General features: G+C 48.1%; 1 protein-coding gene across 1 annotated transcript in view; it reads left to right on the top strand.

Moving 5' to 3' along the window:
* LOC144101267 (eukaryotic translation initiation factor 2-alpha kinase 1-like) overlaps positions 1-14,051 on the top strand; it is a 54,606-nt gene that overhangs the window by 35,503 nt on the left and 5,052 nt on the right. The window contains exons 12-14 of the mRNA XM_077634363.1: positions 2,089-2,298; positions 4,797-4,934; positions 13,613-13,708. Coding sequence (XP_077490489.1) covers positions 2,089-2,298; positions 4,797-4,934; positions 13,613-13,708 — 444 coding nt within the window. The remainder of the gene's footprint in view (positions 1-2,088; positions 2,299-4,796; positions 4,935-13,612; positions 13,709-14,051) is intronic.

Genomic DNA, 14,051 nt, shown 5'->3' on the forward strand with positions numbered 1-14,051 from the left:
GTTCCCAGGCGTGGGCCAACATCTGGATAGCAGACGGCTAGTCTATGATATAATCCTTTCCACTGTCAGCACAAAGCAGCATGCGGTGAAGCAGTTGGCGGCGGTAGTGGACCTTGACATTCTGGATGACTCCTTGGTCCATCGGTTGGATGACCGCAGTTGCATTGGCAGGGAGGAATTCAAGGCTGATGGACCTCAGCCCTTCCACCTGGCCATGGGCAGGGCAATTATCTACGATGAAGACAACTTTCGTGCCCTGCCTCGTAAACCTGGCGTCCTCCTCCCACAGCCAATTTTTGAAAACAGCCATTGCCATCCACTCTCTCTTTCGCAGTGTACGCCACAGGAAGGTTTCGAATGCCCTTGAAGCAACATGGGTGTCTCGATCTTCCTACCACCCGCAGCTTTAGCTTTTCATCACCTGCCATGTTAGCGCCCACCAGCACGGTAATGCGCTCTTTGCTGCGCTTCCCACCTGTACAGCCTTCGCCTGTGTAGGCGAGAGTCTTCGATAAAAGCGCCTTGTAGAAGAGGCCCGTCTCGTCGACGTTGAATACGTCTCTTGGCTCATAGCTGTTTAAAGTCTCCTGCAGCCGTCCGCGTTGCCAGTCAGCGCAGACTTCTCTATTCACTGCAGCACTTTCACCTGAGATGGTTTTGAAGACTGGGCAGTGGCGCTTTTTATATCTGCTAAGCCATCCATCGCTGACGCTGAAATTCTCAACCCCCATTTGCAGGGCTATCTCCCACGCCTTCTGCTCCAAAATGGGTCCACTTATGGGAAAACTGACGCTCCGTGCACGCTTAAACCACAGAAAAAGAACCTTTTCTAGTTCTTCATACGGCGGCGTCCTCATACGCATCTGGTTTGAAGCGAAGGCCCCAGACTTGACAGCTCCTTGAATGGTGTCTTTGTTTTTCATGATCCGCGAAAGCATTGACTTCGGGATGTCTAACTTCTTCGCTACTTCTGTTTTAGAAAGGGAACTTCGCTCAAGCTCCTGCAGAATTTGTAACTTCTTTTCAAGCGAGAGCGCTTTGTGCGGCCATTTCTTAACGCTCTCCATCACGTCGACACACCGACAACACCGATCGCACGTAGGCCTAACGCAGAAGGACAACAAAAACAAAATTGATCAAACGACTTACTGGATTGGTGCGAAGAATTTGTTCGTGGTTGCGAGACTGCCGCTGACATATGCGAGCACAAATACGCTCGAGAGGATTCCAAATTTTTACCTTTTGTGCCGTTTAGCCGAGGGTAACACGTTAGTGGTGTTCCAATTAACTGAAGAATTTTACTGTGGCAGATATACGAAACCAACCAAGCAACCCTGCCTAATTCTGTTTATCCGTAATTTTCATTTAACCGAGTTTCGTTTATTGGGCGTCCACTGTAGTTAATGTGTATGGTTACAATGTGAACAAAGGGTCTTGGTGGCACGTGTGCTCTGCGGCCTGGATTTTGCTGCTGTTCTCTTGTGCACCTTGCCTTGGCCTATTGCCTCCCACGTAATTTTACGTAAATGGAGCTGACCTCTGCTGTGAAGCCATTTTAACACTTTGTCTTTGAAGTTCTAGGTTCCCAAGTGTTCTTAAATCTAGAACTGAGAGGCTGCTTATGTAGTTCTAGATTTACCACTGCTTAAAAGAGTAGTGTGTGTTTTCTTTTTAGAATAATGCTCAAGACATTGGTAAACATGGATCGCCGCTAGTGGTGGGATTTACCTACAGCCATTAAATAATTTCAGCTGGAATTTCCTCTCGTGTTTGTTCTGGTTTCAACAGCTGAGCGGTGGCTGTGACGTGCTAGAAGACTTGAGGTTACATGGGCTATTCAAAAGGTGCAGCTTAATTGCTGCTTCGTCCAACTCTTCAGCCAAAGCCAGCCTGTTGGAAGAGCTGAAATGATAACAAATGAAAAGTAATCTTTATATATTACAGGTACACGTCGATGCTGTCTATGGGTAGCATAGTCTCGTGTACTATTCCAAAGGAAAAAACATAACACCAACACAATGCTCTCTCTACAAATTAAGAATCTGTGAAAATGCGAGTATAAACAAGTTCTTCCCTCATTTCTTGCAGCCTCAAAACATCCTGATTGATAAAGAAGGTTCACTTGTGAAACTCGGAGACTTTGGCCTAGCCACATGGAGTAAGCAATCGGGGCCGTCAGGCCACTCCCTAGGAACATCTGGATTGGACCACTCACAAGGTGTGGGCACCAGCCTCTATGCTGCGCCAGAGCAATTGGGCCAGGAGGGTCAACAGGAACGGGCCTCCTATGACAATAAGGTTTGTCTTTTTGCTTTAGCATCTGTATCCTGTCGGCTATTACGTCGTCAGCAGTTTTGTCCTCTTTCGGCAAAAAGGCAGTTATGTTAAGCTTCCACCCTGCAGACACACCCTCCAGTAGATGCACGTCTGGGCACCCACTGATAAAAATGCATTTCCCCCTTACAAGCTTCCACCCATCTCCAGAAGCCTCTGCAGCATCGAAATGAAAAATTGATTGCGAAATCAAGTTGAAAGGTGCAATGGGAAGGCGGTCAGTGCAAAACAAGTAAATGAATACTGCTGACACAGATTGTCACAGCACATCATATGATCCCTTTCGCATTTTTCTTTCTTTTTGGCAGCATATTGCTGTGGCACCGCATCTCTTTTCTGCACTTTTGGTTTCTTTTCTGGGCAATCCATTCGTGCTTCTGCCTTGTCAGGCTTAGTAGTAGTGTGCAGAAATGTGCGTGTTCTGCTCATTTTTCATTTCTTTTTTCATCTTTTCAGCTTTACATCTTATCCTCTGGCTTTTTTTCGCAACTTGGTGTGCTTTTTTCGGTGTTCATTTCAAAACACAGTTGTTTTTTTTTGTATTGGCAATTATTCTGTGGATAAATTAGAGGATTTTTTTTTGTTATGATGCAGTATATTTGTGTGGTTAGAGGTCACCTGGACTTACTTCAGCATTTTTGTCAGCCTGAGCGTTTGAATTAGGAGGAATTAATGCTCAAGTGGTCATTTTTACTGGCAAAGCACTTGCAGCTGTGCTGGAAGAAGGAAATGCTATCTCCAATAAATAGTTATTATCACAATCGGCCTGACTACGCCCACTGCAGGACGAAGGCCTCTCCTATATCTCTGTCTCCAATTAACCCTGTCCTGTGCCAGCTGCACTCACAGTATCCCCGCAAACTTCCTAATGTCATCCGCCCACCTAACTTTCTGCTCGGATGGCCTAGTGGCTTGGGAATCCTCCTTGGCTGTGTGAGGGGGGTAGGTTCGAAGGCCACATTTGGACTAGGATTAGTGCTAGCATCTGTGGATCGGCGCCCGGCTTTGTTTAGGGAGCGCACTTGGAAGTGGCTTCACAAACCCCTCTGAGCCCTTCCAAGCCCAGTTTCGAGCACCGCAACCTGCAAAGGTGGTTCGTGTTACTATGTTCACACTGGGGCTTTAAGCTCAAGTTCATACACTGTAACCAGCATGTCTAAACAGACAGGCAGGTTGACTGTCGCTGCTGTAAGCGATCTTTCGAAAGAAGTTCACTTCAGATTGTTGCCGCAGTTCTGGGAAGTCTAGATTTACCACCGGCTGTCTGACTCTGCGATACAGTAAAAGCTCGTCAATTCAAACTCGTGGCGATTCCGAGCTTTTGTTGTGTTTATGGGTGCAACAATCCAGGAGGCAATGGGAAAAGACTGTTGGTCATTCTGTCCGGAAAAAAAACGACGCGGCTTGCCGAAAGGTTTCGCTGAACGATCGGCCAGGCAAACCCTGATAATCTGCTGTATCCGCGCCTTTGTAAGTGGACATTCTTCAGTTGTCAGTTGTCTTTTTTCGGAATTTGGTGTCAAGCGTGACCGACTGCAGTTTTTCCTCGCAGTAAATGCCGTTTGGCATAGTTGTAGATGGACTCGTTAGCTTGCGGGCTACAAAAGCTGTGCTTCGCATTTCTTAGCCCCACCGTTCACGCTGTTGTGTCTGCTAGGCTCTGCAGGCCTAGCTTTGATGTTGCATGCATTGCATGGCATATCAGTTCGTTTGCAGGCTCGGTTCAAAAGTTGTGCTTTATGTTGTTAGAGCCCCGCTGTTTACGCTGTTCACTGTGCAGGTCTAGCTTGCATGTTGCATGCATTGCTGGACATATTTGTTTTGTTGTGGTTGGGCTCCCTCGCTTACTAGCTCCCTCCCTCATGACAATTCTTTAATGAAGTCACAAATATCACTCAAGTCTGAATTATTGGAGTTCAAAAAATTGGTTGGCTACTCTATTTAACTGTCAAGGTCAGAGTCAAATTTATTTTCTCCGAGATGAAGTAAGGGGGCGACGGAAAAAAGCTGCACATGCGCAGCTTGATGAAGCCCGGTCCCCTTGGGAAGAACACTCAATGCGGCAACAAGTATTGTACAGGATACATACATATAGATGGCAATGTTGGGGTTTTATACATGAAATGCAAAAAGTAAGAGCCTAACACAATACAATGCACGCGATACAGGGCGTAGTTCCTAAAATATGTAAGCAAGAAATGATGTTACGTGTACAATATAAAGAAAAAGGAAAGGGATATGAATCAGACAGTTGGGCATTGCACAATGAAAGATAAGAAATGAAAGCAGAGACAATGGTGCGGAAACTAAGAGAAAGCGGATGCATTACGATCTAATTTTGTGAAAAGTGAGCGTGTAGATTCTGTGTTTGCATCAACACCAACGCCAACTGTAATTCAGATTCACAGGTGTCATCTTCCCGTGTGCAGTGTTTTTACTTTTAGCCTTTCCTTGATTTCTAGGTGGACATATACAGCCTAGGTGTTGTGCTTGCTGAGCTCCTGTGCTCATTCTCAACTGACTGTGAACGCTATAAGGAGCTCCCAAAACTTCGTAACGGCACTTTACCTACAGCACTGGAGACATACTCGCAACATGTGGTATGTTATTTGCATTGTACTGAATCATTGATGATTTTTCTCTCTCAGGTGGATGATTTTAAAACATGTTTACTGTCGTGATTAAACCACCGTATGGGCTCGGGCTGGCCTAAAATCCAAGGGCCGGCCTGGAAAATGCAGTTTCACAGGGCCCTGGGTCAGGGCTGGCCTTGAAGCTGCAAAGCCCCTTGCTGGCCTTGGGCCTGTGCATAGAATGCCTGTGACCGGCTTTTGATTCAGTATTGCTTGGTGAAGTAAGTACATTCAGCGCAGTTATAACGAACCCGGGTAGAACAAATTTCAATGTATATCGAACACCTGAAGTTGTTTCATCATTATTCATGTGAAACATACCTTCAAGTATGAACCGCACATTGGATATACTGAACTCTGAGGGTGCGCAATCGATCTGCATCGATGCACGATAGCGCTCAGGCCGCGTCGTCTCCTGATAGCTGTGCCTGGTTACGCTGCTCTGGAGGACAGCCTAAGGGAAAGGCAGCCCTCCTGTTTGGCAATTACCTCTTGACCAAATACATGCAAGCAGCTCTGTGCCTATCGCACTTTGGGAAAGAAGAACCAGGCAGAGGCCTTCCACATCTTCACTTATGTATAAAAGTCTACGTCCACGCAAAGAGCAGTTTACCTCTTAAGCTGCTTCAAAAATGGGCCAGGCCTGGGCCATGCTTCGTGTCGAGCTTGGAGAGCCGGACTTGGACTGAGTAGAATGATAATATAGCTGGCCTGGGCCAGGCTTGGGCCTCAGAACAAGGCCCATGCAGTGCTGTAGTCAGGATAAGAGCATTCAGATGACATGGCACTACAGCTAGCCAGGAAACTGCAAAAAGCTGTTACTGTTTCTGCTCAAAGGTGCAGTGTAGTTGATTCTTTGCTTAACGGATGACAACTTCACCATAGCTGGTTAACCGATATATGCCTATAGTGTTCTACATGTAGGGCACCGCTTTTTTGTGCAGTAAATCTAAGTTTATTGCGTAAAGGCTTCGCCCGCTAGCACAGGTTCAAAAGGGTCTGAACTATTCCTGTGCAAGGATTGTGTTGTGTGCATTCAGAATGATCTACCAGTCTTCTCTGGATGCCATTTTTTGAATTCGACCCCATCGACTAGATTGTAATTCTGCAAGAGAAACAAATCATTTTGCACGATGTCATGGGGCAACCACCACATGTGAGGAGAAATGTGATTTTAAAGTCGATGTCAAATGTTGGAAGCTTTAACACACCTAACCGGTAGTAGCGAATTTGCCTAGTGCGCTGTGTTGCAGGACGGCTCAAAATTCGGTGTTGTGAAAAATATTTCCACCAATAAAAGAATGATTCTGAAGTGAAATAAACGGAAAAAAAAAATTATTTTATTTTTTTCTAACTTTTGAAGTTTCAGCACATGTGGGCTAAGAAAGTTTTACCTCAGTGATGTAGTCACAAGCACACATGGTAGCCAGGCAAAAAAAAAAAAAAGCTGTGTTTAGATTGGACTAAATCAAATTGAATTTGGAGAAAGGCCCTCCAGGTTTCAACATGATGGGTTCCGCAATGTTGCATGCAAGATATTCGTAGCTTTTGATATTTTGGAGTGCATATTATGGCCAGGTCATGCTGAGACATGCTGTGCGTAGATCTGGCAGATTTAACCACAAAACAGCCCTGAATTCTGCTTAGTGCTAATTCCCCTGCCTACTAGGTAATGTGACTACTTCATTCGCTGGGCTACGGGTTATGGTGTTGCTGTTGGCACAGAAAATTTTTTTGTGGATCGCCTTTACAATACATTTCTGTTGCGACAAACTTGGCCGAGACAGATTCTCGGATATAATCAGATGAACGACAGTGCAACGACAGCGGCACAAGAAAAGGTTGTGCTGCCGTTCGTTTCATCATGCAAAGCCAGCTCTCCCCACAGGCCATTGTTTGGATATAATATAGAACATGGTAACCATTTGGCATTTGGTTGAGCTGTCATGAACTTTAAGGGAGGCAGGGCCACTTCACATAATTCTATGTTAAGACAAACTTTAGCAGCAACCAAGATTTACTGTTACTTTATTTGCATTCTTGCAGCACGCTAAGAAGAAAAAAAGCTGATTATTGAACCAACCTGCAGATTTATTCTCTTTCATTCTAACTACTGGAATAAATGTATTGATAAGATTAGTCAGGGTATCTTTGAAAGGTGTGCAGTTATCTTTGACAGAATGAGATAAATAATCATCCAGGAACTGCAGAGAAAAAGCTGCAGCTTGTTACTAGTAGTTACGTAGTCGCCGTTGTTGCAGCATCGGCGGATTTGCTTGGTTATTATCCTCTTTTGATTAAAAGAGCAAGAAAGACTGCCGGTTATAATGGCGTGATCAGAAAGTCTGTCTAGATGATTTAAGTTGGAGCAGGTGTTGCGATTGGTTGTCAACACAAGGTCCAAAATGTTAGGAGTACTAGTAGTGGATCGCGTAGGCAGATGAACGAGCTGCGTTAATGAAAAATCAAGACAGCAGTGGAGAAAGGCACGAGCTAGACATGCCTATACCAATTGGTTTCTAGAAAATTAAAACGAAAATATTTGTATTGCAGAAAAAAAAATCTAAGATTGTCCTCTCACATTGCATGCGTTTAGAAATGCTCTAAATGTTCAACCATTCTTCTACCATATTTTATACTCTGCAGGCTTTTCACAAGACGTAGGAGAAAAAAAATTGTAGAAAAAGTTCAGGTATAATGCTAAGATTTTGTGAACTTTGAAACCATTTCTAACATCTAAAAAAATTTTCAACAGACTGCATGGAAAAATAAGTCTGCTGCGTCTTTTTTTTTTTTCTTTCTGAACTTCCTCTTTGTCCCTTCATTCGTATACACTCTAACCTCGTTATAACGAAATAATGGGTATAACGAGCGAATGACGATTCCCCTCGGAAGCACGGCCAACACGGGCTATAACGAAACTACGGCTATAGCTAAGTAATCGCCGTACCCTTTCAACTTCGTTGTAACGAGGTTCAACTGTATGCCTCCTCTTATAACTGTGGATTGGAGGATGGTTTCCTTAAAGGAGTAGACACCTAACTTTTGAGTGTGTGTTTTCTTGTTTGTAATGATGCGTATGGCATTATTATACAGTAAAACCTCGTTAACCCGGATCTAACGGGAGTGGGAAAAATGTCCGAGTTAACCGAATTCCGGATTATCGAATGTACCATGAAAACGCAAAAAAAATGTATGCAGCATGAACATACTTTTATTGCTTGAAAAACAGTTATTTTTGTTTGCTTCATTGCCGGAATCTGCGCTAGAACGATCTTTTTCAACCCTATCAGGTGATGGTGTGCACGCTCACTGTCGCGGGATTCTAGTACACAGATTTCCTAGAGAACGATGAGAGCCTCGGCGGCCTCCTGCAGAGTGCGACGTCGCGGTGGCTGATCTCGATTGTCATCATCGGAAATTTTCCTCTATGTCGAACACTTCCGATGTGATATCATCGTCAGTCAGCTGCCCAGCAATAGCAACACCATCATCAATAGCAATGTAGTCGGCAAGTCGGACATCAGTAGGCAGGAGAAACTCCAAGCTCCTTTCATCTGTCACTTCGTCACCCATCCTTTCAGCGCCCTCGGGAGACACATCTACATCACAGTCGTCAGGGCGGACCAACCCACTGTGCCTGAAGGAGTTCGCAGTGACCTCTGCCGACATGTTGCTCCAGACATGTGCTAAGATATGGACTGCGCTGACAAGGTTTATTTCGTATTCTCGCTGAGCAGCATCCTTTCTATCATGTGGTGGATAATGCCCTGGTCCAGCGGCTGTAGAGCAGGCGTCGTGTTTGGTGGCAGGAATGCAAGCTCGATGCATTCCAGCCCTGTCACATTGGTGTGTGCGCTGCAGTTATTCACGACAAACAAGACCTTGCGGTTTTTGGCGGAGGAGCGGCGATCGAGCTGCAGCAGCCAGGTTTGACAAATTTCCGTGGTCATCTATGCCTTTCTGTTTGCTCTGTACTCTACAAGCAGACGGTGAACATTCTTAAAGCACCTAGAGTGATTTCCTTTGCCTATTACAAGAAGTGGTAGGCACTCTGTGCCCAACATATTTGTGGCGAAAAGCACAGTTACCCTTTCTTTGCTCCTCTTGCCTCCAACGCGGGTCACCCTTGAATGTGATCGTTTTGTTCGGCAATGCCTTGAAAAAAAGAGTGCCGTTTCATCGGCGTTGAAGACATTGGCAGGTCGTAACGAGCCAGGTATCGAGGAAGCTTGTGGGGACCTGCCCTGCAGCCCCCTGAGTTTGCTTTCCCGCGAGGCACCGTGCAGCAGCAGTCGTACCCCGAGGATGAGCGCGTTCCCTTGCCAGTTACATTAACTGGCAAGAGAGGGCGCCAGCGTCGCTGCGCGGGAGACTGCTGAAGCCTGCCCGCGGGAGATGGGGTCTCTTGGGCCGGGATAATCACCCTGATCGGACGCGTCGCTCGGGTCTCCGCTCTTCGCCGACGGGGCGAAGAAGCGACGGGGAGACAGGCTCCCGTACTCGTCCCGTCCGGCCTGCGGAGTTTATATCCCTTGCCCTAGCGCGGGCGAACATTCGCTCGGAACCTTGCTGGTGAGTCGGACGTCCTTGATTCATTAGCGTACCTTGTTGCTAGCTGGCGTTATTGTTTCTGTAGCAATAAATGCCTGTTTGTGTCAGCCAATGTGTCGTTCCTTTGTTTCCCGCAGAGCAAGGCCCGCCGTGGTCGGCGTGCGCTCGGTAGCGTACGCGATCACGGGGTGGGGTCCGGGCGGCTTTGAACCGTGTCAGCCGCGATTGAGTGGGGAGAAAGTAAATATCTCCCCATGTCAACCCCACATCTGGCAGCCCAACGTGGGGCCTGCTCTTGGAACATTGGACGATTGTCGGTTCGGTTCGGGGAACGCTCCTTGTCCGGACTTGACAAGTGCTAGGCCTAGAGTGAATTTTGATCGCTAGGACCTGCGGCATGCTTTCTTGAGTGCGAGGTGTATTGCGCTGCAGCATGTTTGAACTTTTCGACATGCTCAGCACATTTTTTTTTCCCTGGAGTTTCTTCGTGAGAATGACTTGGTCCGCATCGAGGGAGTTCGAGGCCTAGCGCCCGCGGAGTCGCCGAGCCCGAAGCGAGTGAGTACGGAAGCCGCGTGGGTGGTCCGAGTTTCTGTATATATTTTCTCTACTATCTCTTTTTCGACTCTGGGAGTCGCGGCTCCGGGAGCCGGGTGGCCTGGGGCCACGGGTGCCGCTACGAGCTCGCTGGTATTGCAGCTCGGCACCGGGCGCTCCGACACCGTCCGATACGGTGGGCGCCGACCGCTCAGAAGCTGCTTTGTGCAGTGAGCGGGGTAGGACCACCCCACAAAGCTGATGTCTCCTCGCGGCTGCGCGCACAGAACCCGTTTCGGGTCTTTGTTGTGGTCACGGTCGTTTTCGGAGTGGTAGTTAGGCCTGAGGCTTTTCGGAGCCGCCTGCACCACGTTAAAAGAGATGACCACCGGACCGTGACGTTGAGAGGGGGCGCACTTTGCTGCCCGTCCGTTTTTTTGTAACCTCGCACGAACTGAGCAGTCTCGTTCAACTCAAGAAAGGGCTTTGTTCACTCGAACTTTGCGTTTGCACAGCCGCCGACACGTTTTGCTAGCGAGTTAGGCATTGTGCCACGAGGCCCTTGCGGATGCCGTTTCCCCTCCCGTGACCTACGTTAAAGGCACGCCGAGAGCGTTTCGACAATTTTGCAGATCCGGTGGAGCCACCCAGGCTTGCTGACCGGTGCACATCGTCTCGCTGCCACCTGCTGCGACGGAGCGGCCTGTATCCTGTTCGCCGCATCCATCCGGGGCAGCTGTGGCGAGACCAGTCAGCAGTCACCTCCGGCTGCTGCTGCCCTGGCGACTACTGCAGGATCCTGGCCTGCAGTTTTCCCACCGGCCTTCGATTCGCGGGCCTGCGGACACGGTAGTCCGCGGGCCATACGAGTCGTCCCAGCGGAGACCTTCACGCCGCCTTCGGAATACCGCGGAAGTCTGCGTGGACGCTGTCGGCGTGACCTCCGCTGCAAGACGTGCCTCAAAGACATGAAGACCAGGAGACTCCTCCATAGCATGTACTTTCAGGCGCGTGGGTCTATTTAAGGTTGGGGGGATGTGGGGACCTGCCCTGCAGCCCCCTGAGTTTGCTTTCCCGCGAGGCACCGTGCAGCAGCAGTCGTAACCCGTGGATGAGCGCGTTCCCTTGCCAGTTACATTAACTGGCAAGAGAGGGCGCCAGCGTCGCTGCGCGGGAGACTGCTGAAGCCTGCCCGCGGGAGATGGGGTCTCTTGGGCCGGGATAATCACCCTGATCGGACGCGTCGCTCGGGTCTCCGCTCTTCGCCGACGGGGCGAAGAAGCGACGGGGAGACAGGCTCCCGTACTCGTCCCGTCCGGCCTGCGGAGTTTATATCCCTTGCCCTAGCGCGGGCGAACATTCGCTCGGAACCTTGCTGGTGAGTCGGACGCCCTCGATTCATTAGCGTACCTTGTTGCTAGCTGGCGTTATTGTTTCTGTAGCAATAAATGCCTGTTTGTGTCAGCCAATGTGTCGTTCCTTTGTTTCCCGCAGAGCAAGGCCCGCCGTGGTCGGCGTGCGCTCGGTAGCGTACGCGATCACGGGGTGGGGTGCGGGCGGCTTTGAACTGTGTCAGCCGCGATTGAGTGGGGAGAACGTACTTATCTCCCCATGTCAACCCCACAAGCTCGGTCGGCTTCCAATCAGTGGTGCAACGTTCATCTACCGCTGCCTTCTCACCGCACACGTTCCTGAAGACCAATCCATGTCATTCTTTGAAGCATGCGAACCACCCTTCAGACGCACTGAAAGAGTCAACGTTTATTTTCGCTGCGTATCTCTCGACCTGCTGATAGATCAGCGGCCTGCTCAGAGGAAGTTGCCCGCTGCGCATATCTGCGATCCATCGTAGCAATGCATTTTCTAACGCCGGGTGCGCTGCCATCCTGAGCCTTTTTCTTGTTCCGGTGAACTTGCCGCTGTTAAATGCTTCGAGAATTTTTTCTTTGTTCTTCATGTAGTCACTCAATGTGCTTCTCTTGGTCGCATACTTTTTCATTATCTCTTGCCGAGAAATGCCTTCACCGACCCCCTTTAATATCTCCACCTTCGTTTCTAAATTATTGGCCAGCTGCTGTTGCCGCTTCGCTGAGTTAGCAGCCGCCATCACAGCAAAGCGTGAGTGCAGTGACAGCACACACCAGTTCACGCGCATTTCGGCTTGTCACACTCGCAACAAAGCAGTTGCAGCGTCGGCGTAGACGTGGCGGCAGTGACAGCACGCACCGGCAGTCGAACGCAACGGGTACGAGTCCGCACACAACACGACTTTTCACACACTCGCAACACAAAAGAACGTAGCTGCAGTGTCAGCATAGCGCGTAGCCCCGGTGACAAAGTAAGCCCAGCAAGCCACCCCATCGTCCTTTGCAGCTTTTAGTGGTTGCTGGATGCTCAACGAGTGCACTGGGTGGTGGCTAGCGCCACCAGGCCACTGATCGCTCTCTCACTATCATCATCGTATCTCCCGCGTCCTGCGGCCGTTTCTCGTCTTGTTTGTTTGCGCGGCTCTCCTCAGCTGCTCCGGCTTTGTCGTCTGTTAGGGGTGTTTGAACGTCCGGGCCGCCGAATATGGGCATTGTGATAGCTCTCGCCGGGGTTGTCAGAGTATTCCATAACACCTTGTATTCCATAACACTGCATTTTTTCAAGCAATATCTTATGGTTAACCGATACGCGGCTAAATGCTGCCGAGTTAACAAGCGTTTAACACCATTGAACTACACACATTTTTACCGCCGCGGTGCATGTCCGAGTTGATCGAATTTCTAAGTTATCAAGATCCGGGTAAACGAGGTTTTACTGCACATGGATTACCTCCTGGAATTCTCCTACGACCGCTAAATAATTTATAATCGCAGTTCTTTCTCGTCCTGTTTCGGTTTTGGTTTCAACAGCCGAATGAGGACTGTGACGTCAACGTATCCTCACAGGTCATGTGAGACATGAAAAAACTGCAATATAATCGCTGCTTCCACATTCGTTGTCATTCTGGCTGTTGAGGAATGCTGGCTTCAGCACTGCAGTAAATCAGAATGATGAAGCAGCGATTATATGCACATTTTTCCATGCCTCACGTGACAGAAAAGCACTCTTTAATGTCAGAGCAATCGTTTGGCTGTTGAAACCGAAACAGCATGACAGAAAAAATGCAATTATTAATTATTTCGTGGTCATAGGCGAATGTCACATGGTGATTCATGTGCAGTAGTGTCTACCGCATCATTGTAGAGAAATAACCATGCCACCAAAATTAGGTGTTTATACTCATTTAAGCTAAGCCAGCCTCTATTCTTCCAAGCCGTCATCCACTAGCACAGTGACTATCATGAACAGCTTATCCAAAATATGAAATGGGTGTTCTAGTAGAGACTGGTCCATGTATTGGAAAAGTGCTTGATTCTCTCACTAGGGGTAAAGATCAAGTGATTTTAAGGCTTGGTATGGCTAGTATACAAGTACTAATACCAAAGTGTGTAACATATGCGCATTGAAGTCGCCAAGTAAAAAGAAAACTGGAGGCTTCAACATTTGTGTGCATTTTTGTGTTACAGAAGTCTGCAATTTTGGCCATGTGCAATAGTGATCCTACAAAAAGACCCAGTGCAAAAAAGCTTCTGGATTCAACTCTGTTTGCTGACAAGGACAAGGTGAGTCCTTGGTTGGAAGTAAATGCTGTCAAATTTCTCTGTTCACAAAATTCACGTACGACGTCGCCGCCACATGGCCGCCACCTGTACCACATGTGAGTTGATACGCCCAGCTTGGTCCAGCATCTCCCACCAAGCTTCTGTTCAAATAGCTGAGTCAAGCAGTGCATTTGGCATGGCACATAACTGCTGCAAAAGGGCAATAGAATATCCATATGCACTGTAAAGCACAACATGCTGGCAGAAAACGTAAAAGCAACAAAATATTGTGTTGACTACAGCGCTCGAACTGAGTGGTCAAAGGCAAAATAAAGCTGCATACATTCTGTCCAAAATATGAGCT

This window comes from Amblyomma americanum, chromosome 8 (assembly GCF_052857255.1).
Source record: "Amblyomma americanum isolate KBUSLIRL-KWMA chromosome 8, ASM5285725v1, whole genome shotgun sequence".
Lineage (NCBI taxonomy): Eukaryota > Metazoa > Arthropoda > Arachnida > Ixodida > Ixodidae > Amblyomma > Amblyomma americanum.